Here is a 24,017-nt window from a genome sequence, read left to right on the forward strand (position 1 = left end):
CAAATCCAAAGAGATATTCTTTATAAAAGTTAAGAGTCAACCACGCCTGCCTAAAACGGCTCGTTCTAACACGCCCCCACATATCTAGTCAATTTAATCCATCCTTGCTGAATACAAATATGAATTAAAATTAATTAAATCTTACCTACCCTAAACTTTTAAATGGTAGTGTATATTTAGGTATATTTTGCTCAATTCAGGAATCAAGCTGTAATTTTCAAAGGCATTCTCAATTCTGAATTTTAAATAATATAACACTGACAAACAGATCTATTTGTAATGTCACCTATATAAATTTTAATATGTACACACACACACACACACACACACACACACACACATATATATATATATCTATATGTGATGAGCAGTGCCTGGTTTTCTCCACACATACCGCTTAGAATTAAGGCCAAAAAGTTCTATCTTGGTCTCATCAGACCAGAGAATCTTATTTCTCACCATCTTGGAGTCCTTCAGGTGTTTTTTAGCAAACTCCATGCGGGTTTTCATGTGTCTTGCACTGAGGAGAGGCTTCCGTCGGGCCACTCTGCCATAAAGCCCCGACTGGTGGAGGGCTGCAGTGATGGTTGACTTTCTACAACTTTCTCCCATCTCCCGACTGCATCTCTGGAGCTCAGCCACAGTGATCTTTGGGTTCTTCTTTACCTCTCTCACCAAGGCTCTTCTCCCCCGATAGCTCAGTTTGGCCGGATGGCCAGCTCTAGGAAGGGTTCTGGTCGTCCCAAACGTCTTCCATTTAAGTATTATGGAGGCCACTGTGCTCTTAGGAACCTTAAGTGCAGCAGAATTTTTTTTTGTAACCTTGGCCAGATCTGTGTCTTGCCACAATTCTGTCTCTGAGCTCTTCAGGCGGTTCCTTTGACCTCATGATTCTCATTTGCTCTGACATGCACTGTGAGCTGTAAGGTCTTATATAGACAGGTGTGTGGCTTTCCTAATCAAGTCCAATCAGTATAATCAAACACAGCTTGACTCAAATGAAGGTGTAGAACCATCTGAAGGATGATCAGAAGAAATGGACAGCACCTGAGTTAAATATATGAGTGTCACAGCCAAGGGTGTGAATACTTAGGACCATGTGATATTTCTGTTTTTCTTTTTTAATAAATCTGCAAAGATGTCAACAATTCTGTGTTTTTCTGTCAATATGGGGTGCTGTGTGTACATTAATGAGGAAAAAAAATTTAACTTAAATGATTTTAGCAAATGGCTGCAATATAACAAAGAGTGAAAAATTTAAGGGGGTCTGAATACTTTCCGTACCCACTGTATATATACATTACATACTGTACATGCATACATTTAATTATTATTTAACAGAGCAGGGCTGAGGAACATTTTATTCCCTTGAATGCCATATCTGTCTGAATTGTAATTCGGTAAATTCCATTTCCTGTAATTCCAATTTAAATTCCTGAAGGATGTAGCACTTCGTTTCAAACCCATAAACTGAATTAAAGAATGAATTATGTCTAACCCTGATATTAAGTTCACAGAAATTACACTGCATGTTGCAGTTGCCTGCTGCTGCTCTACTCTACTCATGTATGCGGTGTGAAACAGGCTAAAAACATGAAATACTTTCAATTAGAGTATACTTACTATAATAAGCAATATAAAATATATAAAATTGTAAAAGGAGTGGGCATCCATAACATAATACATGATGTCCACCCATCCTTCCAAAGTAATAACCTGCAAAAACAGAAGAGAAATTGAGATCAAATGAAGATAAAATGCTGCGAGACAGAAGATTCAAATGATCATTATCTTGATCTTGGCCAAGAAGAATAGCAGTCTCAGGTGCCTGGCTCACATTTCTAACCATGCAGATGGCTGGTGGCTCAAACACTGAGTTTTGAGAGTTCGTCTAGGGAATGAAAAGCCTCGCAAGTTTAGCCTATTGTTTTTCTGCAGGTTTTTGAATAATAAATGATAAACGAGTTAAACACATTCAAATGTAGAGCACTGCTAATGCACCTTGACCTGAGGTAAAGTTTCAATCAGTTACCTTAGTTTAGACACTCAGATCAAAGGCGTCTCTAATTTGTATCTTGAACACAAAGTGTTAGACACTAAAGCTCTTGTAATTGTAATACTTCTTCACATCATCTAGGGATTCATTTTGAAATGTTTTAGGAGATAAATACTCTCCAGTGAACACAAAGTACTAATGACATATAAATCAGACAGAAATACAGCAGAGTACAGTTCATGGCACAGAGTGATGCCAGAGGTCTGATTGTTAGTTTGATCGCAGTAAACGTAGTAGTGCAGGGTTAAGTCTGTTAGCATTGAGTCATTTGTTTTGGAAGCTCTGCGCCTGCAGCACAGCATTTCATTCTCATCCAGCTGTATCATTTAGCATTAGACCTCATGTTTGAACCCCAGTTCTTTCTATGCTGTCTACTAGATTCATTGTCTGCTTCTAGAAAACATACATTTTGGTATTTAAAGAGATACATTTCTGTTGTTCACATAAAAACAAAAACATGAGTCTTCTTTTTCGATTTCCGCAGTGCATCCACACAGTTGGCTTTAAAACAGCTGATTCGAAACTTATCCACATTTACATTTTGTAAATGCAACTACTGCTAGACACACATTTTTACATAATTTATTATGGATTTATTTTACAGCCATACCAAGCATAATTTTAAAATATTGCTTAAGAGTCCAGTTGGGTTCAGTTTTTAATGGATGTCAGACTAACAAAAACTTGTGAGTTGGATTGTTTTCAGCTGGTTACAGCACTAATATTCTTGAATATTTCCTTATGTGGGTGTTTCTTCAGCTACATGCACTTTTGGCCAAGAGGAATTTTAGAAAAGAAACTCTTAAAACACTCTCACTAGTTTAACTTGTCCACTAACACTGCCCAACAAACCTGCATCACGGGAGAATTCTGTAATTTTTGTCATATTTTCTGAAAGCCATGAACATGCCCATCACAGGGCTATTTCCACCACACCTCAAATAATGCATTACAGTATGCTTTATAGCATTCTATGATGGAAAATTGAATGAAAATGACAATTTTAACACTTTGAGGATGGCCAGCTCCTGGCTAAGCTTTCATAGCTAGCACTTTATGCATCCAAAATACACACAATTGACCCTTCACAAAGACCTGCCCCCCAAATTTTGCCATTTTGTAAGAAATTCAAACAATAAATACCATTTTGTGGCTCTTTAATGTGTAGTGACAGATCGCTGTAGCGCCTTAGTTCAAGCGGCACGTGAACCAATCATCTCTTCCTCTTTACTTGTTATAGCGTGAAATAAACATGAATGAACATCAGAAGGTATCTTGTGTCAACCGTGGAAAGACGTCAATACACCGTTTTTCAAGTTCAAGTCCACCGACATTAATCTACTCTTCTGTCTGATTTGTTTGTCAGACAAAAATGGCAGATTTGGCGTTATGATTGGTCAGATCACATGTCAATCAAACTCCAGGCGAAGGGTCAATTTAACTAATATTTTCAAACTCTTAACATAATAAAAAAAATTACCTGATTTGAAATTATTCACAAAAATATTCTGTTCAGAAGTGAAATTTACCTTGATTTTTATTAATTTTCTTCACACACAATGTCTCATGTCATTTCAAACATGCTTCTCACCAAGTACATTAAAGGCAGAGTAAGTGATTTCTGGTAGCCAATGTTGATATTTGAAATCACCAAAACAAACACGCCCCTACCCCAAAAGGGTCTTGCCCCTATTTTGATAGCTCCAGTGCTAATATGCTAATGCTAATAATTTGTGTAGAAGATATAAATAAATTTTCACAAAATAATTGTTTAATCATTAAACCCTAAAATATGATTAACAATAAATTTTTTACTCTTTGTTTTACAATTTAAAAGGCTGTAAAATGGATTTTCTTTTTTTAAGACTGAAAGTCTGGATCTGGGACAAAAATAAATGATGGCATGCTATAAAGTTTCCATTTTATAGTAACCACTATAGAACAAAAAGAAAAAAAAGGTCTATCTGGCCATAAAAGTGCCACTAGGTGAAGAGACATTATTTTAGAATAACCTGCTCCCGGAGGTGTCATCTTATGAGTACAATCCAGGTCCTATTAAGATCTTATGTTGACACAGGTGAAAACCCTTCAGGCCCTCTTTTATAATTGCATAGCCTGTACTGTCATTATAACCCAGCCAAAAGGGACACCACGTGACTGACCCACTTGTAATGATCGGACAAATGAGACTGACATTCATTTCCAACAGAAGGAGGACAGGTCTCATTGTATGTCCGTACGACGGGCCCAACGCGCCCCTCCAATAAGGGCATGACTGCGCATATTAAATATGCTTAAACAGGGTTTGTGCCACCAGTCTGTCTGTGGTGATTCAACTCTGCTGATGAGGATTGATTGAAAGTACAGACAAGTTAATATGCGACGGGAAGCCTTTTCTTTTCTGATTTAATTTCCACAGGCTGCGATATAAGATATCACATTCCCATCGAAAAATCTCATCACTTTGCAGAGCTCCTCCTGAGCAAGGGGCAGAAATGACTAAAGCAGACATTTGCTCAGAGAAGATTCAATTATTTGGTGTGGTTGGAGCGTGCTTAACAAGACTTTGTCCGTTCAAGATGAAAATCGAGTAATAAAAAGTTGTAAAAAGCCTCATATATCTTTGGAATAACTAGGGCCTTTGACTTTAGGGAAAGAACAATGACGCTTACTAATGCATTTCCATTCCCACAGCGATCAACAAAAAGACCATCAGCGACATGGAAATTATCTGGATTGCAAACAACATTCCAAGAGGAACTTACCTGGAATATCGCAATCCAGGCATATCCAATATTATCGAAGTTCACTGCCCCTTTGTGTGGGTTGAGCTCCCCGGGCTTACACTCACTGTAATACTGGTTCCAGTTAACACAGCTGCTGTTGCCTGTCCCATCCAGGCCAGAGTAGGCATGTCCCGGTGGAGATGCAATTAAAGTGCACTCAACACCCTCCTTGAGGGGGGGCACCTGACTACAGCGCAGCATGCCATTGTCCTTATTGGAGGAGCAGATGAAGGGGTTGTCCTCACCTTCTTCATTCATGTAGTACGGACTCATGTGTGACAGATTATAAAGGCTGTGGAAACACATGGAAAACAATGTGGAATATATGGCATTTACTTACTAAAACAGACACACATTATATGCTCAGAGACCACACAGCATCTTCCTTATCTTTACATGAGTCATTTACATGAGAGGACCCCCTGTGGCTGTGTGTCAAGGTCGGTAAGTGTCTTAAAATATCAGATAATTTGACCCTTTTTATGACAAGGCAAGGCTGGTGCAGCTTGTAAAATGTCAAGTGGTGCCACTCCCCTAAAACTGGATATCTATAAATTTCTATGAATCTTTTTTTTGAAAATAATGATATTGATGTAAACACTCACATGTACTCAAGACGTGAGGAAAATTACAGTTTATTACGGTTACACCACATGACATTTTTAGAGTTATTAAATTTTAGTTTGAAAATGGTACAAACGTTTTTCAAAACCAAGGAAATATGTTTTAAACTAGTTTTTTAAAGATGTTTCCTTTTCTTTTTCATGCAAACTCTTACTCATCATTGATCCATCTGTCTAATAGGTTATAATCAGGTCAGAATTATGTTTTAGAGGGAAATTTCACAACTGGGGTACTTGGAGCCCCCAGGAAAATTAAATTAAATTCAAAATAGAACATGAGGGTTAAACATTTTTATTAAAACAACAAATACCACAGAGAGTTTGGGAATATCATGTCACAAATGGTACTGCTAGATGACACAAAAAATTAAATCAACTGTATGTATGTAAAGGCTGATCCAGGTCAATATAATATAATATAATTTTATACTCAATAAAATAACTTTCATAAAAACACTTCAGAATGGGGCATTTCACTGGCTCATATTTCTAAATAAGACCTGGCAGGTGAAAATGTTGTTGCTCTAGCATCAAAACACATGCATTCTGAGAGCAGTACTTTGTACCATTACATCAAAATATATGACTTATAATTCAACTCATTTTGACGACTGCAGTCTGCACTCATCAAAGCCTCTCAAGGCTTTTTTCATTTAATACGCTTTTACCCATATACCTTTGTTGGAGGTGTGTGTACCTTCAGTGCTCGGGGATCAATGCTCAGCACTGATTTTATGCCAGGGTGCAATGTTCACTTTACAAGACTGTCAGCGGCTGAGATGCCATTGCTTCTGGAAACAGTTGGCTGCCACTTTGGATCATATCGGCAGCGCTGACATGCTTCCAGCGGAGAGAGGGTAAAGGAGGAGAAGAGGGGAAGAAAGCTGCCGGTTAGATAAGAGCAGGACTGTACTTACGCTTTCACGTTATCTTTCATGAAACACCGATTCCTAAGAAGTCCAGCCCACAGCTGCACCCCGACAATGCCGAATATAAAGAAGACAAAAAAGCACAGCAGGAGGACGTTGCCTAACATAGGCAGAGTATCAAGAAGCAGAGTCACCAGTATCCTCATACCTGAAATACAGAAACACAGACGCAACACCGTTTTAGTTGTTGTGTGCTTACTCCATACTGCTTTTATGGTTTGCATAACATGCTTCATTTTTGAAAGTACCAGTATAAATAGCTGACAGACAAGTATATGGATTAATGAGTCAATACTTTAAGATTATCATACTCGACTGATAACTGTTGACCAATAACAGTGTTGTATTTATATTAAAATGTACCAATTGCCAAGTTGACATAGACATTTTTCATAATATTTTTGAAGGAATTTTCAGTAAATATTGTGAAAAATAAATGTGCATTTGATTTTAGCCATTTTGATATCAAATTATATCTAACTGTCAAATGGACACATTAATGGTTTTATACATTATTTTTACTAGTGAAGCACTAAACTACAAGAAAGAAAGAAAGAAAGAAAGAAAGAAAGAAAGAAAGAACTACATATTTTCCACTTCACAAATACTGAAGTGTGAATTACTTGAAACTACATAAAAAAACATGTTAGACCAACAGAATTCTCCAAATTAGTCAAATATAAAAAAAATTAAACTATATCTCAGATACTTTTGCTGGCTACCAAAACCATAGATCAGTTTATTGTGTTCCTAACTGAAAATTCGTTGAACAAAAAATCTGTAGTTGCTTTGATGAAATTGTTGTCTGAATGTGTCATTTTGCATTTAGTGAATGAACAAATTAAAACTGACATAAACTAATCTTACTTAAGGCAAATTTTAAGTTAAATTAAGTTAATATAAGAAATATTCCTTTTAACAGTGTATATAATGAAATGGAAAATCTTAGGTTATACTGTAGAACGACACCTTTAACCTAAATCGGTCCCACTTGTCATAATGCTTGACAGAGCACAGAAATTGCATATTTTAAATGGACTGCTGATGGACCACAGGGACTGACTGAGTCAGACTTTAATGGAAAAATAAGACTTAAACCACTGAACAAATGCCCATTCCCATTATCCCTCACTGCAGGTTTCCACTACCACTGATAAAAGCTAACCACCACTCAGAACACCATAGCAACCATACAGCAAGACCCTAGCAACCACATAGCAATGTGCTAACAATCACTCAGACCACTTTATCAACCACAACACAAGGCCCTGGCAACACCCTACAGCAGCATTGTGGAAGCGAGATTCGCACAGGCAAGAAACCCTCACATTTTGAGTGGATACAGAATTCTAGTGTACAACTGAGAACTACCATAATAGGAAAAGCTTAAGGAATGTATTTCCCATGCTAATATAAACTCACATCAGAACTTTCAGGCAGCTAAAAATGATACTATTCTAAAGAATACAAACATGGCTGTCAAAGTTATCACATTAATGTATGTGATTCAATGAATTAGTCTAATGCTGTTATTTTTTAACAGTTAACACATTAAATCTGACTATAACTGCTTTATACTTTTCAGTGGTATTGCTAAAAACAACTGTTTGCACTCTTTTATGTTAGAATATATTATTTAACATTGATTAAAAAATTATTATGAATTGACAATTTAGTCTCACTTATTGTATACAGTATATTGTCAATGTGAAATGTCAAAAAAATATTCCCGGCTGTAGAAGTGAAATGTCATTTGGACAAATATTAATGAGAAGACCATCAGAGGCAACCAAGGCTTACTGTAAAAATGTGCCTGTGGCAACATTTAGGCAAAATTATATTTCGTTGCTTCTTGAATACTTTGCAAAACTTTCAAAAAATCTCGTTAGCGCTGCTAAAACACAGTTTATCTAAGGGATGAACATCAATCTGGCATTGTTGTTTGCTGAGCATATTATGGCAGTTCTGAAATGAATTATCAGAATAAAAGGTTATAATATAAAAGGTTAGTGCTTTATCATGTTTGAAAATAACGTAATAATGTACACTAAACCTACCCTAAACCGGTATTGTTTACAAAAGTAAAAGTGAGATAAAACACAACCAGGACATTTTAGTTTGCTTCTACAAGTCTTTGAGCTCTTTTATCAAGTGTCATGACTCATGTTTCACAGGACTTTTACCTGAATTCACCACAATGCAAGTGTAACGCTGTACCAGGTGGGCTAACGAGCAAGTTTACTACATCAATGTATCAGTTTACAAATTATGCACTATAAAATAAAGTGTTTTGAGGTCACAACAGAGCATTGTACCAGGAAATAAGTCTTCATTCATTTTTCATCTGCCCTTGTAATAATTTGTGTGAAAAGGAATACATGTTGTTGGTGTTTTATTGCTACGAGTGTTTGTTTCAGCTGGAAACTTAGCAAAAATGTAGGTAGAAGCATGTTTTCCAATGAGCCTATGTTGGTAGAGGACAGCAGGAAATAATTTTTCTAAATTCTATAAAGCATGTGACAGGGTGCGGCGAGTCCATAAAGTTATTTTATTATTTAAAGCTATACAGATTTTGATTGAATTCAGTGTTTGCATTTCCTGTTTTTAATCAGTTTGAGGAAAACAGAATCTGCTATAAAATCGCTGTGCATTTTTGTGAGATTACGTGAAATGCATCACAAAAATATTTTAATCAATTGACAGTCCTAGAAAACAAACCAAAGAGCAAAAGAACAGTCATGGATGTATAATTAAATCAGCTGTGTCACTGTCACATGGCCCAGTGATCAAGACAGACCGGTGTGAACTGTGTTCAGTGACACACTAAAACTGTCAGAATGGATAAGCCCGAGAGCATCAGCGTTCAGGCTATCTCAAGCGGAATGAATGCCTTGTTACCTACAGATACTCATACTTATTTCAGATGAATCAGTCCTGTCTATCACTCTACTTTCCTGAGATGACACAACAATGGTGAAAAACAGCATAAAGGCACTCGCTGAAAAAGCATGAAAACATCGGCAAACATCAACGTGAGAAGTGCTCCCAGAGAGGAATGATGCATCCGGTGGATCCGAGTGACTAATGTGCTTGAGGTGGGTGTGTGCAGCTGATGTAATTAAAGTGTATGATATGGAGAGAAGAGGCCTTAAATGGGCCTGTCTGAGTGTGGATATCCCCTCGATGGCCTGCATCCCTCCCACCAAAGACAGTGTGGAGCCACAGCGTCGCTCGGACACTTTAATGAACCCCCTAGAGATACGTGTGGTCACATAGTGGAAGTGGATGAACATGCTAACTCGCTCTTGTGTAAACAGATAGATGAGAGATAGAGAATCACTCCAGCAAAAATTTCTAGCTTGGTATTTGAATTACAGCTTTAGGTGTGAAATAGCATGTCGGCAATAACAAAATAACATAGACGTACACATATACTCCAACTAACAGCCACAATTCACTCCAGAGAATCGTAATATCATTCCATACTAAAAGCACTTCTGCTGGCGGCAACACTCCACCGAGACAAATAAATCACGGTATCTCGTCCTCCATCCAGGCAACAGCAGAGTCATTAAAGCTGATGTGGTGGAGCAGAATTACTCATACTTTAAATCTCCAACTCATTCCAGGGGTGTGTCTCAATCCATCTTTAGTAGTAAGTGCACTAACCAGGGAATCTGCCATTTCTATGGCTGTCGAAATTCAAGTGCACTAAAATGTTTGCTCTCCAAAAATGCTTACAAAACAAATGGGAAATTCACTACATACACTTCTATATACGTACACTACCTACATCTACATTTACAAATCTATGTACGTATACTGTGTATGTTTTCAAGAAATTAGTACTTTGATTCAGCAAAATTCATTAAATTGAACAAAAGAGACAGTAAAGACATTTATAATTTTACAAAACATTTAGATTTTAAATATTAGGGAATGCTTTTCTTTTGAACTTTCTATTCAATGTAAATGTACTATGGTTTCCACAAAAATATTAAGCAGCACAACTGTTTTCAACATTGATAATAATAAAGAGTGTTTCTTGAGCACAAAATCAGTATATTAGAATGATTTCTAAAGGATCATGTGACACTGAAGACTGTAGTAACGTCCAGCACAGGAATAAATTACAATTTAAAATATATTGCAATAGAAAACATTTATTCTAAATTGTAATATTTTTCAATATTACCGTTTACTGTATTGTTAATCAAATGCAGAAAGAAAAGAACAAACTTTTGAGCAGACCTTTGTCTGTGTAGAAGTCTGTTAACAGTAATGAGAGGGAACACTATGGTAACTTTATATGGCCTTTGACTTATGGGACACGTTAACTCGTTGTTTTTCTTATAGACAAGGATCTAGAGATCAAACATAACTGTCAGTTCACCACACAGAGGCTCATTACTGGAAGAAATATGCCTCTCTCAGTTTGTGGGGCATGTTCTGCTGTGTAATTTATGGACTAGTGTGTTCGGTAAGTTGTCTTTCCTGCACACAGGCTCATCACGTGATTGGCTGAGATGATCTCTGCTTCCAAAGTCATAGATCAGGCAGCTGTTTTCTCCTTTCATCACCGATGAAAGGACACATAATAACATCTCCGAGTGGCAGGCAGCATCCACTACTAAAGATCACCCTGCTGGAAACATAGCAGCCTTTAGGTTGTTGAAGCTGATTTTTGGAACATAGTAGCTGGTTTGTTGCCGGCAAGAACATTTATAGCGGAGAAAAATATTTTCCTGGAAATGTACGATTTGAAATATGCCACATTTTAAGCCAATCGACTGAACAGTAAATGCCATGTGACTAATCGTAAGACTATTCAATGGATCCCAAGCAGCTTAGCCTACGTGACATAGTTGACTTAAAGGAGTCATGAACTGCCTTTGTTTTTTATTTTGTACTGTTCTCTGAGGTCCACTTATAATATTATAAGGATTTCTACATCAAAAACATCTTAATTTAAAAGTAATAGGCTATTTTCTGTCCTGTTTTTGACCCCCCTCATCAGAACGCTTAGCTTGAATAGGTGTGGCGGATTGTAGACTCAGAAGTAAACGCCCACTGCTGTGATTGGTTAACAGTTGTGTATGTTTGACAGCCTACATCCTTCACAGATGGGCTGCTGTGATTTAGGTTAAAAATGCATAAATACTCAGTACATATCAAACGATCTGTAAGAAGAGACAAAGCAATAGTGATCACGTAATGAAAAAAGTAACTCACACTTCTGAGTTCTGAACGTTCTGAAACTTACAGAAAGTTTTTATAGTTTATGGTTGAGGAGATCCCCCCCTTCTATGTAAAGCGCTTTGAGTGCCCAGAAAAGCGCTATATAAATGTAAGGAATTATTATAGCACAATGACCTCCTATATGTCAAAAGATCAAGGGAATTTTGATTTCTCAGTTCATGACTCCATTAACCTGGTTGATAAATATGTTTAACCCTTGTGCTATGTTGAAAACCCTATAGCACTTTTGTTTTTCCTAGTCAAAATTGACCGGCCTTTTAAAAAAAGCTATTTTTTTACAGACCGGTCATTTTTGACCGGGAAGTGTGGCTTTGTTCCATTTTTCACAAGATAAAAGCATTTCAAAATAAACTTCCTGTTTAAACATTAAAGGACAATTGTGCGATAAACAGTGCTAATTTTTTAAGATCAATGAGGCCTATGATCAATCAGTTCCAATGAGAAATACAAAACCTGTCCTAATTGAAAAAAACAACAACAAGCTGCCAGATTGAATCCAATATTTGGTGATAATATAGCATAATGAGAATTTTATCAACTTTTTTTGTAGGCTGGTCATTTTTGACTGTGAACACCACAAGTGTAACAAGGTGGGAAAAAAATTTGGGAAGTTGTCATACCCTGTGTGAACAAGGTCAGTTTTAACCAAGTTTTAGCCCAGTGTGATAACATAATTTTTTGGAAAAAGAAAATCCTCTCTGGGTCAAAATGACCCGAACACCTCCAGAAGCTTAAAGCGCATAAACCATCTCAAACCAATTAATCACCATAAATACCCCATTTTATCTGGATTTCCCAGCATGACAGACACTTACTAGGCACTCTGTTGATGGCTCGCAGGGGCCTGAGCACTCGCACAGTCCGGATGGCTGACAGGCTGGCGTTATGACCGTCCAGTGAATACTCCATCATCCTGAAGAAAGCAGAGCAGAGGAAACATACTGCAAGCGTCAGACACTAAAGGTCAATCTCTATAACCTTTCTTTCTGTCGATCTTACATGAGGATAATGAAAGAAAAGAGGTTTTAAAAGAGAAGTCTTCATGCATTCATCACTCTTGTCAATTTAAAGGTCATTTTAAACAACAAGGGCAATGTTTTTTTAAATGGTAAATGAATCAGAGCGCTGGGAAATCTATTTTTCCAATCTAAATCTATCAGTAATTCTATTTTCCAACTGATGGCCTGTAAATCGAGTGGTGGGTCCCTCTTGACCAGCTTTACCGTGGTGATAATGGTTGAATGCATGCGTGACAAGTGAGAAAAAAGGCGGGATTCCTCACCCTGCCATGACAATGAAGAAGTCCAGGCGGTTCCATGTGTCACCAAGGTAACACTTTGATCCAAAAATCCCCAGGGCTATCATTTTGATGACCATCTCCACAGCAAAGAAGGCGAAGATGCAGTCATCAAACACCTGTGGACACAATTACATAGTAGGACAGACATTTTACTACATTTAAACAATTATATATCAACAGTGTTGTGAAGGTTACTTTGGAAATGTAATAGGTAACAGATTACAAGTTACCCTATTTAAAATGTAAGAAGTAGTGTAACTATTTCAATTAGCCTACTTTATAAAAGTAATGTAACAGATTACATTTGATTACTTTTCTACATTTCTAACGGATGTTTATCATTTTGAAACATTTAACCCAGGCAGGATAATCCTTACAGTGGTACTCAACACTGATTACTGTCAGACTTTCAGAATCCTTCATCACTAAGATGCTAATAATTACATTTTAAAGCACAGCCACCACAAAATCAGACTTCAGCACCTCTTTTTACTTTGAGATTGTTCTGAGGTTAAATACAGATTTAAAATCATAACAAGAAATAATTTAATAGCTATGATACTGTTTTTGAAATCAAATATTTGCATAGCTATGACAGGAAACACTGGCATCTAACAATGCCTTGGGAAAAAAAACAGTTAATCTTAAAAAATAAAGCATATACATAAACCAAAATAGGAAGAAAAACAGTTATTAAATAAGCATGTGTCCTATTCTGTGTCCTGAAACATTGGTGTCTCATATTTTAGAGCAGTCAATGCAATTTGGGAAAGAAATCAATCAAATCAGTATGTGTGTGAAAATATTCAGATGTAACCCCCTTTGGAATCGTTAACATTTTCATAAGTGTAATTTAATTACACATTTGTTCTCAGCAACTGTTACAGTTACATTTATTTTGTAATTAAATTACATAAATTCCGTTACATGTAACTAGTTACTCCCCAACACTGTATATATGCTTTTGCATTTGCTTCCCTCAATAAATGCTGCTTTCGCTTACAAATCTTTCGCTCTCTATCGCAAAATAACTTTTCCCCCAAAAACCTAGATTTTTCTTAGAAAAAAATTAGCTTTCCCCTAAAAAAAATTGGCATTTTCTTGCAAAATGTTAGTGTTCTCTCTCAAAAGTACTGCTTTTCGACTAATTCCCTCGAAAAACATTGCACTCTTTTGCAGAAGTATCCATACCTAAATTTAACAACTACCTGACTAACTATTAATAAGCAGCAAATTAGGAGTTTATTGGGGCAAAGTATTACAAAAGTTTTACATTTACCCTGAGAAACCTTGAGTTCACGCACAAAAGCATTGAAATATAGATTTTCCTCCCACCTCATATTATTTTTCATCACAAAAGTTTTTCAGGTGAATGCAAAGTTTTTTGGGTGAACGCAAAATTTTGAGAGAATGCAAAAGCATTGAAGTATAATTTTTCTTCCCTTCTCTTTTTTCCCCCCATCACTATGTCCTTTTATGGGCTCTGTACAGATTCCTGTTCCTGTCGCTGGAAAAATTTAAAATGGGCAGAGAACTTTAAATGTGCGTATATAAATTTGGGCACCATTTGAGCAGTTTACAGGGAGAGAGTGAGAAGATCAGCTATGATTCATTTTGTGTAGTATTTTCAGCTCTGGCCTCAGCCGACCCGATCTACTAAATCCTGCTAATGCTGATGTCAGGCTCTTCTGGACATAAAAATTTCCCACAGTACCATATATAAACCCAGCTCACTTTGGTGGGAGCGTGGGCAGGATTACAGAGAATTACAAAACTACAGAAAAATGCCTCAGTCTCTGATATCTGGCAAAGGTTCCAGTGACCCCTAAACCTGTGCGTGCCACAAAACATGGGCGAAACGCCAACTCTGTGCTGAGACAGTCCTAAAAACAGATATTGGACACAAAAATAATAAAATAAAGGGTAAGGAATAATTTTAGGACCAATGGAGATGATATGAATTCTGATGTACAGAGGCCCCAAAAAAGTACTTGGAGATCTAATCCACACCAATTTTATTTTATTTTTATTGAGATACTATTAATATTTTAAATTAATTTTAAATAATGATTTAATTACTTTTATATTTTCCATTTTAATCTTAAAGTAATTTAGTTGTTTTTTATTCTTTTTTTTTTTACATCTATATATTTTCTTTTTAATATTTTCTTTTACTTCAGTTAATGTTTAATTTATTTCTAGTAACGAAAATATTTTTAATGGTTTTAGTATCAGTTTTACTTAACTATAACAACCGTGATCCACTCTTAAAATGCATGAATGCCATTAGGTTTCAAATGATAAAAAAGAAACATGGAGCATAGTGGAACATGTGATGAAGCACGCCTAGTATTCTGCAAGTACACCTGCTTCGTCTTCATAAATTCACAAAAAAATCACCTTGAAACTAGTCTGTTTTGAAGTAATGCATCAGAGACGTGAAGTTAGTACTGAGAAAAGCTCTAGCAGCATTTGATGGTTTGATGTTATTTAATGCAATGAAATACCTCCGGTTTTAAGTGTCCAAATGCTTTTATGGAATACTGTATCTTGGAATGGCGTTTGAAAAAACATCATCACATTACAAGCTTTCTCTCGTTGCATAATGGAGCGAGACTTACCTGTAGGACGACACACCACTCAGACTGGCACTTGAGGTCCTCACATGGCTGGAACATGCCCAGAGTCACACAGTTCAGCAGAATCACCAGCATGCTCACATGCTCAAACCATGTGCACAAGAGTCAAGGGAATATATCACAGAGATTCACTGTTTCTGGATTGTGTTCTGTCAATTGCAAAGCACTGTTGCTCCACAAAACATAAAGATAATATTCATTTTGTTGATCCCTTATACTTAGCTCAGAGCAAATGAGTTTAACAATCCGGAGCAAACAAAAAAATTCAAGGACATTATTGCAAAACATTCCTTCCTTCTGACTGAATTTGAATTAAACTTCTAAAATACGATTAAGAAGTGCAAAGCCTATTATTCACAGATGAAATAAATTAAGTTTTACGTTTTTCTCTTTTAATTTTAGTTGTTTGGTTTCCTCAAGGCCAAAACACAAACACAGAGGTAAAATTAAATTAAAATAAGGTACACAAAATTGTTAAAGGTCTGGAGGTGTCTTAAACGTTTAACAAACCACAGGCACTAATTTTGGACTGATGAACTGCAACAACCGCTGACTGCCAAAGACAATTTTCAATATAACTCCGACTGCATTCATCTGAAAGAAGGAAGTCATATACGCCTATGATGGCTTGAGGGTGAGTAAATAATGGGCTAATTTTCATTTTTGGGTGAACTATCCCTTTAAGACATCAATAAACTATACAGCCATAGCAGCCAGGTCAAGCATCCAAGCAGGCAGAAAATGTTCTTCTCACTGCTTAACTGCTGAAATATTTAGAGAGTACAACAGGAACAGGGTTATGTCTGTTTCAGCTGCACGACTATTGGTTCCAGCGCTGTCTGAGATGTCAGATGGCATAAGAGCTGTCAGCGGCGAGGCCGAAACAAGCGGCCGCTGCCGCTGTCACCAAGCATGACCCATTAGCACCTCCGTCGGCGCTGTCCGTTACACTGAAGATCACGACCAAAGTGTCCATCATGACCAGCGGCCGTCACACATCACGCACACCACAAATCAGCACCAACAACACCCACAAACCCGTGCGGATGCCATGTTCTCGAGATCATCTCTAATCATCTGGCCCGACTCGTACACAATCTTTAAAACATCTGAGCTTAAACCCTCCAAGGAGACAATCAGCTTTCTTAGGGTTGAAATGACAGCCTTGTTACACCAAGGGCTTCGCAACTCATGTTTTATGTAGGTCTGCTCATCTAGATGGGGCAAATGATGGGCACTTGCTATGCGACACACAAATGAGAAATTTGAATAACGCTCATTTCCATAAGCCATCACAGAGCTTTGGATTGTGGGCGTCGTAACTTTGTATTCCCTCACAATGGAGCAGTGACTGAAATCAGGTGCTGATGATGAACCCTGAGGATTTCAGGAAGTCATCAAGCCTCTGTCGGAGCTCCACAAACAACAGAAAAGGTGTAAAGAAGAAAGAACGGAAGGGGAAAAAAAACCACTCTAAATCTCTAAAAACACTCTTTGAAGATTTTCTATTCAGCTGGCACACAATGGAGAAAATTAGGCTTAGACATGATTTCCCAAGATGGACAGTGGCCATCCTGGGGGCCGTGATAAATCAGGATGTGGAATGCTTTGATTAGTGTTTCTTAGATGCTGGACTGAAGATCAAGTCTCAGTCATGCTTCCAAGCTGATCCAGGTCCCAAATCCCACTTCATAGGCCTTTCTGACTTGCTCAAAGATGTTTACGCTCTCCAGGGAAAGGCGGGAAATGGAGCAGACTTTAATAAGTTATGTCAGAGGTTAAGAGACCTGAAGGGCACACAGAGCAGTTAGGGTAACTCATGGTGAAAGACACGCTACAGTTCCCACTTACGGTCTACAGTCTGAGCGGCTTAAATTGATAATCTGTCACTTTATAAATTATGGTCTATTCTCATGAAAGGAACTAGCCAGTCTTCCAGCTCTACGGTCTATCCATCCCCTTAAAAGGAAATGCAGTACTACTAAAATAAGATTTTTCCAACCACTAGTCGAGCCAACTCAAGGGAGGAGGCAAAATGTCATGGAAACCCAACCATTGTAAAGACTGAAAAGATTGTTTTCCTTCCATCAACCTACTCCTTCAATATTCCACCATTCTTCTCTTTTACTACATTGATTAGCATATTTAAGTCTGTTGTGATCACCAGTGCTGCATTTATTTGATCAAAATTGCAATATTGCAAAAATGCAATATTGTGAAATATAATTTAAAATAACATGCTAAAATGTTTTCTATTTGGAAATATTTTAAATGCAATTTATTCCTGTGATGGCAAAGTTGAATTTTCAGCAATTTAGTCTTTAGTGTCACAATTCTTCAGAAATCATTCTAATATGCTGATTTGATGTTTAAAAAAAAAAAAATCTTCTTATTATCAATGTTGAAAACAGTTGCTGCTTAATATTATTTGTGGAAACATACTTTTTTTCTGGATTATTTGGTGAATAAAAAGTTTAAGAGAAGAGTTTATTTGAAATAGATGTAAAAGTCTTTAGTGTCAATTTTGATCCATTTAAAGCATACTTGCTGATTAAAAGTATGAAATTCTTTAAATAAAACTGGGCAACAATTTAGTATAGGGACCAATTCTCACTATTAACTAGTTGCTTATTAGCATGCCTATTATTAACATATTGACTGATTATTAGTACTTATAAAGCACTTATCCTACCCAATACCTAAACTTAACAACTACCTTACTAACTATTAATAGGCAGTAATAAAGAGTTTATTGAGGCAAAAGTCATAGTTAATAGTTTGTTTATAGTGATAATTGGACCTTAAAATAAAGTGTGACCAAAACTGTATTGCATTCTTATACTAGAGTGCATCTCATCTGACAAAAACCTGTGCAGTGCAAGATAACTCATCAATAATTCTTGTCCATTTTTCCTTGTAGAGAAATAACAAATGTGTGTTTCTGGTAAAGGTTAATTTTAGCAATTTACATAATGTTATTTTGAGTGATTACACTCTTCTATATGATTGGTCTCTGCCCACATACAGCAATATGATTGCATTCTAAGTGAGTCTGATTCATTTATTGATAATCGTTCATCTTGTTCATGATATGATGCATTACTCACTGCCATATACTACACAAACACTTTCCCTGAATTTTAGCAGCAAAAACTGATTCCTTGTCAAAACGGATCTTATTTTTTATTTTATTTTTTTTACCATCAACAGATCTCCTATGTGATCATACTTTCAAATCCTATGGGTATTAGGGCATCCAGCAGCATGAACGCCTACTAGCGACCAACAATACAGCGACCTGGTGACCTGCAGTGATAAAACTGCTATCACTGTGAACGGGGCATTACATTAATTTTACTTGCTCTCTATACAGCAACAACACAGAAAACTTGCCTCGTCTGAGTGTTTTTTCACCTGAAGCCTCCAGTTATTGTTTTCAGATCAGCTCTAGTAATGGGGCTTACGGTAGTAATTTACTGGGCTTTCTGCAACATCACAGGAAAGTTGCGCGACTTTGATGGCTAGATGGAACGGTGTTTGTGCAAGAGATCGTCTGTCCTTGAAGTACTCATCCTGCCAACTAAGTGGGACACAGCCACGGCAGACTGGCTCCTTTATCACGCTCTCTTGTGAACATCTGCCATATGGCTGCATTACAAAATGTGTCTGTGTGTTAGAACAAACCTTTAGCATCGTTTTTCTGTGGAAGCCGCAGCTACCGCCCTGATTGAAACCCACTAACATGCAAATGCATGACTCACTGGAAAACTATTGAGTTTGGAAATCACACTTTGAGCTTAAATCCCAGTTATTCTAGCAGTTGGCATCGTGTCGCTGAATAAATAAGGCATTTAGTTGGCAATTAAAGCAATAGTAATAAGACATAATTAACAGAGGTGTTCATTTACACATTCTAGGTGCTAATGTGGGTTTTTGGCACTGCTGTTCAGAATATCAGCAGCAGTTCTTTTATTTCTTTTCTCTGATAGCTGCTGATATTATAACAGTTCTGGCAGAGGTGAGTAATTTTTGCTTCACTTTTGATTTCTTCCAGTGAATCAAATATTTTGAATCTGTTCACAAAAAAGAGATTTGTTCAGTGAACTGCATATTACATTATTGCACCAGTAGGTGGCAATAAGCAAGACTGAAGTTGGATACATTACTCTTAATGTACATAAGCTATTCCAAATTTAGTCTCACATTTCAAAAGTGACAGTTTAAATATCAAAATGTTTGAATATTTGGTTTGTAATTTTTGTTGAGTAAAATTAGATCAGTGGTTCTCAACCTTTTTTTCCACTGGGTGCACTATGGTCCAAGTGCAAGTCTCACAGGCCGCACGCATATCATTTACATATTAAGTCACCAATACAAACCAACCAGATTTATAATATTATAGCCTAAATATTATGATATCTAAACGATTACATTTATTGAAATAAATAAATAAATAATTCTACTACAATGAAGTTGCGATTGTAAGTTGCAGTCTGTAAGACGCGCACAGAAGCGTGACTTGACGCGCGACATTGCAGAAAATGTGCGTTCACAAATGTAGCCTATGTTGATCCAAATATTGAAAGCACTTTCGAATCTGAGGTTCTCTCCAGAGATGTTTTGCCACATTTCTGCAAATAAAGGGGTCATATGACGTTGCTAAAAAGAACATTATTTTGTGTATTTGGTGTAATGAAATGTGTTTATGCGGTTTAAGGTTCAAAAAACACATTATTTTCCACATACTGTACATTATTGTTTCTCCTCCTACAATGTTAAAGCTTGAAGTGAGGTTTCCTTTTCTGTGAAACCCTTCAAAATGACAAATGGGCTTTCTCTGGGCACTGGTTTCACCTTTACTTGACAGTATCATGATGATTTAAAAAAAAGGACTCTGAGCAACAGAAACGGGAAGTCTCACTATTCAGTGTCACTGCTAACAATTGGATTATTTGCTTGTTGCTAGCTTAGGAGAAAATGATTAATGAAGCCATCACATTGATTAAGCCAAGAGGACCGTCACAGCCTGCCACCTATAGACTAATGGCCCCACTGTCACAACGGTGACCGGGTTCTTCTGATTCAGCCAACTCATCACAATGCAAGTGGAGACGCAGTTCTCCCCTCCGCTGTGCGTTCATTAGCAGAGAGCAAATTCAATCAAGGCAGTCTGTAATAATATTTTCCAGTAGGGTCAGAGGGTCTAAACCCTAGGGACAGACACAATATTGTTGCGCTCTTCCTGTTATGCAGTACCTTTTGAACTCTGTGACTTACAGTATATGAATACTAAGAATATGCTTGTGTTGTAATTCTGAGAAGCATATTTATTAAAAAATTTACCAGACAGAATTATTCTCTGGTCAAACTCAGGCACTTAAGGCTTATTAATTATTGAGTTTAACTTGATTTACACAATGGCAAAAACATTGACAGGGTGCCAAATAGGATGTAAATAATGAGCTAAACAGCTGAAGTTAAAGAGAATGAGAGTTACAGTAGCTTACACGAGGGTGACAACTGGAAATTAATCTTTTTTGTCGAACAGGATACCACAAAACATCACAGAAGGCATTACAATCCATGGCTATATATTTATTCATGTATGAGCTATTGTTTTTCCACCAAACATGGTAATTTCCTGCAAAATGTCATTACGTTCCTGGATTTTTTAAGTTATTGCAAAGGACGGGATGGAAAATCATACTGAGGAAAAATGCAACTTGATAACCAATTAAAACAGTATTACTTTCTTGGTTAAATAAACAAGAAAAAGAAAAAAAATCTATTTTATATTTTTTTCATTAACAATGTACTAAATAATCAATATTCTATTTATTAAAGCCATGTATGAATCTCATCAAGTTAGTGTTTTTGAATTTTTCGGATCATCAGTCATCAAAGCACAGTAAATATTGGTCACAGACACGGAGATTTACCTTATATTTCACCAAGCTGATTACCAAGCTGATTACTACAACCTCCCACAGATTATGTTTTTATGCCATTTTAAGACTTACTTTGATGTAACAAAGTGGTTATATCTAAGTGTGTGAGTTGTTTACTTAGTTTTTAAAATTAGTCTTCCCATTAACACCATTATATTGTTCATTCAGACTGATTCATGAATGCGGGAGGTGGGATTTATCACATGAATGAACCAATCACAGCTGAACATAACCAGTCATATCCAATCATATCATGATAGGGGAATTGCCTCCTCTCACGTGACTTTCCTCCATTCATTCTCAATTACCCCCCGCCAAAGTTACCGCATGCTTAGGGGGGTCTGTTAAAACTCAATGGGCTCAAGGGAGGTAAGAGACGCTGACTCCTGCTGTAACTTTACCCGCTGGTGTCACTGTTGGAAAATGTTTCTTTAGTAAAAGGGCGATTTATACACTTTTTAATGTTATATTTTGTAATAGTGGCGTTGTTTTATTTTTGTACTACAATTTTTTTTCTCATCCAATATTTTAAAGAGGCAGTGCCTCCCTTGAGATATATATATATATATGACTAAATGTAACATTAAATGTAATGTATCCCTGATATATATATATAGCGCTATATCTATATATATATAGAAAATCAAATCAGAGAAATTGTACTGCTCAATTATGGCAGCTGTAGGAATTGCTATTGGAATGTAAAACTATTTGTCAAGATTACATGTACAGTTTCCATTCAAGTATATAGGAGCTCTACATGTATGTCTATTACTTACCTACATAGAAAATAGCCGCCAAGGTCATTAGCAAGATGGCCGCTGAGTGAAATGACTTGCCTTAAAGGGACTTTGGGGAGACTTTAATGGAGACAGCAGATTCCATGCCTTAAAAACACTGATTCAGCATATACTATTCATGAACTATGACAATATAATGATGGGAGGGAATGGGTCCCAGCCTTGAAATACAATAAAGCCTTCCTGCTTCAATGGATGTATCAGGCTGTGATATTGTAAGCGGCTTCTTAGAAATAAGATAATCTCATTCTCATTTCCTGTGCTCTCCATTCACCACCACTTAACGTCATTAATCCTGTACATTAAATACTGCTGAAGGTCTGACCTCTTTATTATCCGTTTCTCCAGCGGTGGAATTAGCCAACTGCCAGATGTCAGCAGTAACCAGTATAAGCCATCACAAACCAGCATCAACTAGTACAGAAACTCCTTCTAAGTTGGCTCTTTCAGCTTGGAGTATGATAAAGTACCAAATTCCACAAGCTGAGTGGCTTTTAATGATCATAGACCTGGATAAGTAAAAGGTTTATAGAATGCAGTTGCAAGAGACGAGGCATTTATCATTGTCAGGTGGCTGAATTCCCACGACAGATCCAGCGGATCTGAGAACAGCACCAGGCCAGCTGTACTGCAAGAAAACCTGCTGATCACATCCAAACCATCATCACTCCTCTTAGTCTCCACAACATGCTGCTAAATACTTTCATCGCAGGAACAATAAGGTGAAACGGTCCCAGGAGCAAAGACAAACTCAAATTATCAGCCACTGGTGAACCAGAATCCGTGAATGCTTTTGTGTGCAGAAAATAGAGGTCACCGTGTCTGAATGACAGGCAAAGTCACTCCTAACATAGTAAAGTGACACAAAAAAATCAAGTTTCTTAACAAATTGCACTGATACAGCATGTATAGTGCAGCATGCGATAAGGGCAAAAGGTCAATGCATGCATTATTCGTTAAATGCGGTATTAAAGGATTAATTCACTCCTGAATTAAAATTTCCTGACAATTTACTCACTCCCATGTCATCCAATATGTCTTTCTTTCTTCAGTCGAACAGAAATTATGTTTTTTGAGGAAAACATTCCAGGATTTTTCTCCATATAGTGGACTTCAACAGGGATCAACGGGGTGAAGGTCCAAATTGCAGTTTCAAAGGGCTCTGCACGATCCACAGCCAAGGAATAAGGGTCGTATCTAGCGAAACGATCGGCCATTTAAAAAAAACAAAACAATTTAATATACTTAACAACAAATTAAAAATTAACAACAGACACAAGCATGTGGACTGTGACAGAAAGCGAATGCGCATCTCTATACTCTATCCAGTTTAGCAAGATAGCGACAGTGATTGTAATTTCTACTTGCTTTTGACGTGACGCAACACTCACATTCAGCGCAATCAAGTGTCAAGCCGTTAAGCGACTAAACGCCAGTGGGCGGGGCTTATGGTGAGAAAAAGACTATTCGTCGATGTCTTGCTCTGGAGGCGCCTTTCACCTCGGATCCAAACTAGCCATTTTTGGAGCTTGATTAAATAAACACTTTGTTCGTTTTACGTTATGAAACTTGCAGGATGTTTTAATGGTACTAAGACCCTTTATATGCCAAAAGATCAAGGCAAATTTGATTTCTCATGTCATGACCCCTTTAAAACCTTTTACAGGAACCAATGCA

At 37.0% G+C, this 24,017-nt stretch overlaps 1 protein-coding gene across 1 annotated transcript in view; it reads right to left on the reverse strand.

Moving 5' to 3' along the window:
* The window catches only part of LOC107738000 (voltage-dependent T-type calcium channel subunit alpha-1H-like), a 105,533-nt gene that overhangs the window by 41,354 nt on the left and 40,162 nt on the right, over positions 1 to 24,017 (reverse strand). Inside the window, exons 3-8 of the mRNA XM_016549660.1 lie at positions 15,575 to 15,686; positions 12,936 to 13,069; positions 12,469 to 12,566; positions 6,383 to 6,542; positions 4,822 to 5,134; positions 1,624 to 1,716 (exon numbers count right to left, since the gene is read on the reverse strand). Of these exons, the coding sequence (XP_016405146.1) occupies positions 1,624 to 1,716; positions 4,822 to 5,134; positions 6,383 to 6,542; positions 12,469 to 12,566; positions 12,936 to 13,069; positions 15,575 to 15,686 (910 nt within the window). The remainder of the gene's footprint in view (positions 1 to 1,623; positions 1,717 to 4,821; positions 5,135 to 6,382; positions 6,543 to 12,468; positions 12,567 to 12,935; positions 13,070 to 15,574; positions 15,687 to 24,017) is intronic.

The sequence above is a fragment of the Sinocyclocheilus rhinocerous genome, unplaced genomic scaffold (assembly GCF_001515625.1).
Source record: "Sinocyclocheilus rhinocerous isolate Xijiao unplaced genomic scaffold, SAMN03320098_v1.1 scaffold461, whole genome shotgun sequence".
Taxonomy (NCBI): Eukaryota; Metazoa; Chordata; class Actinopteri; order Cypriniformes; family Cyprinidae; genus Sinocyclocheilus; species Sinocyclocheilus rhinocerous.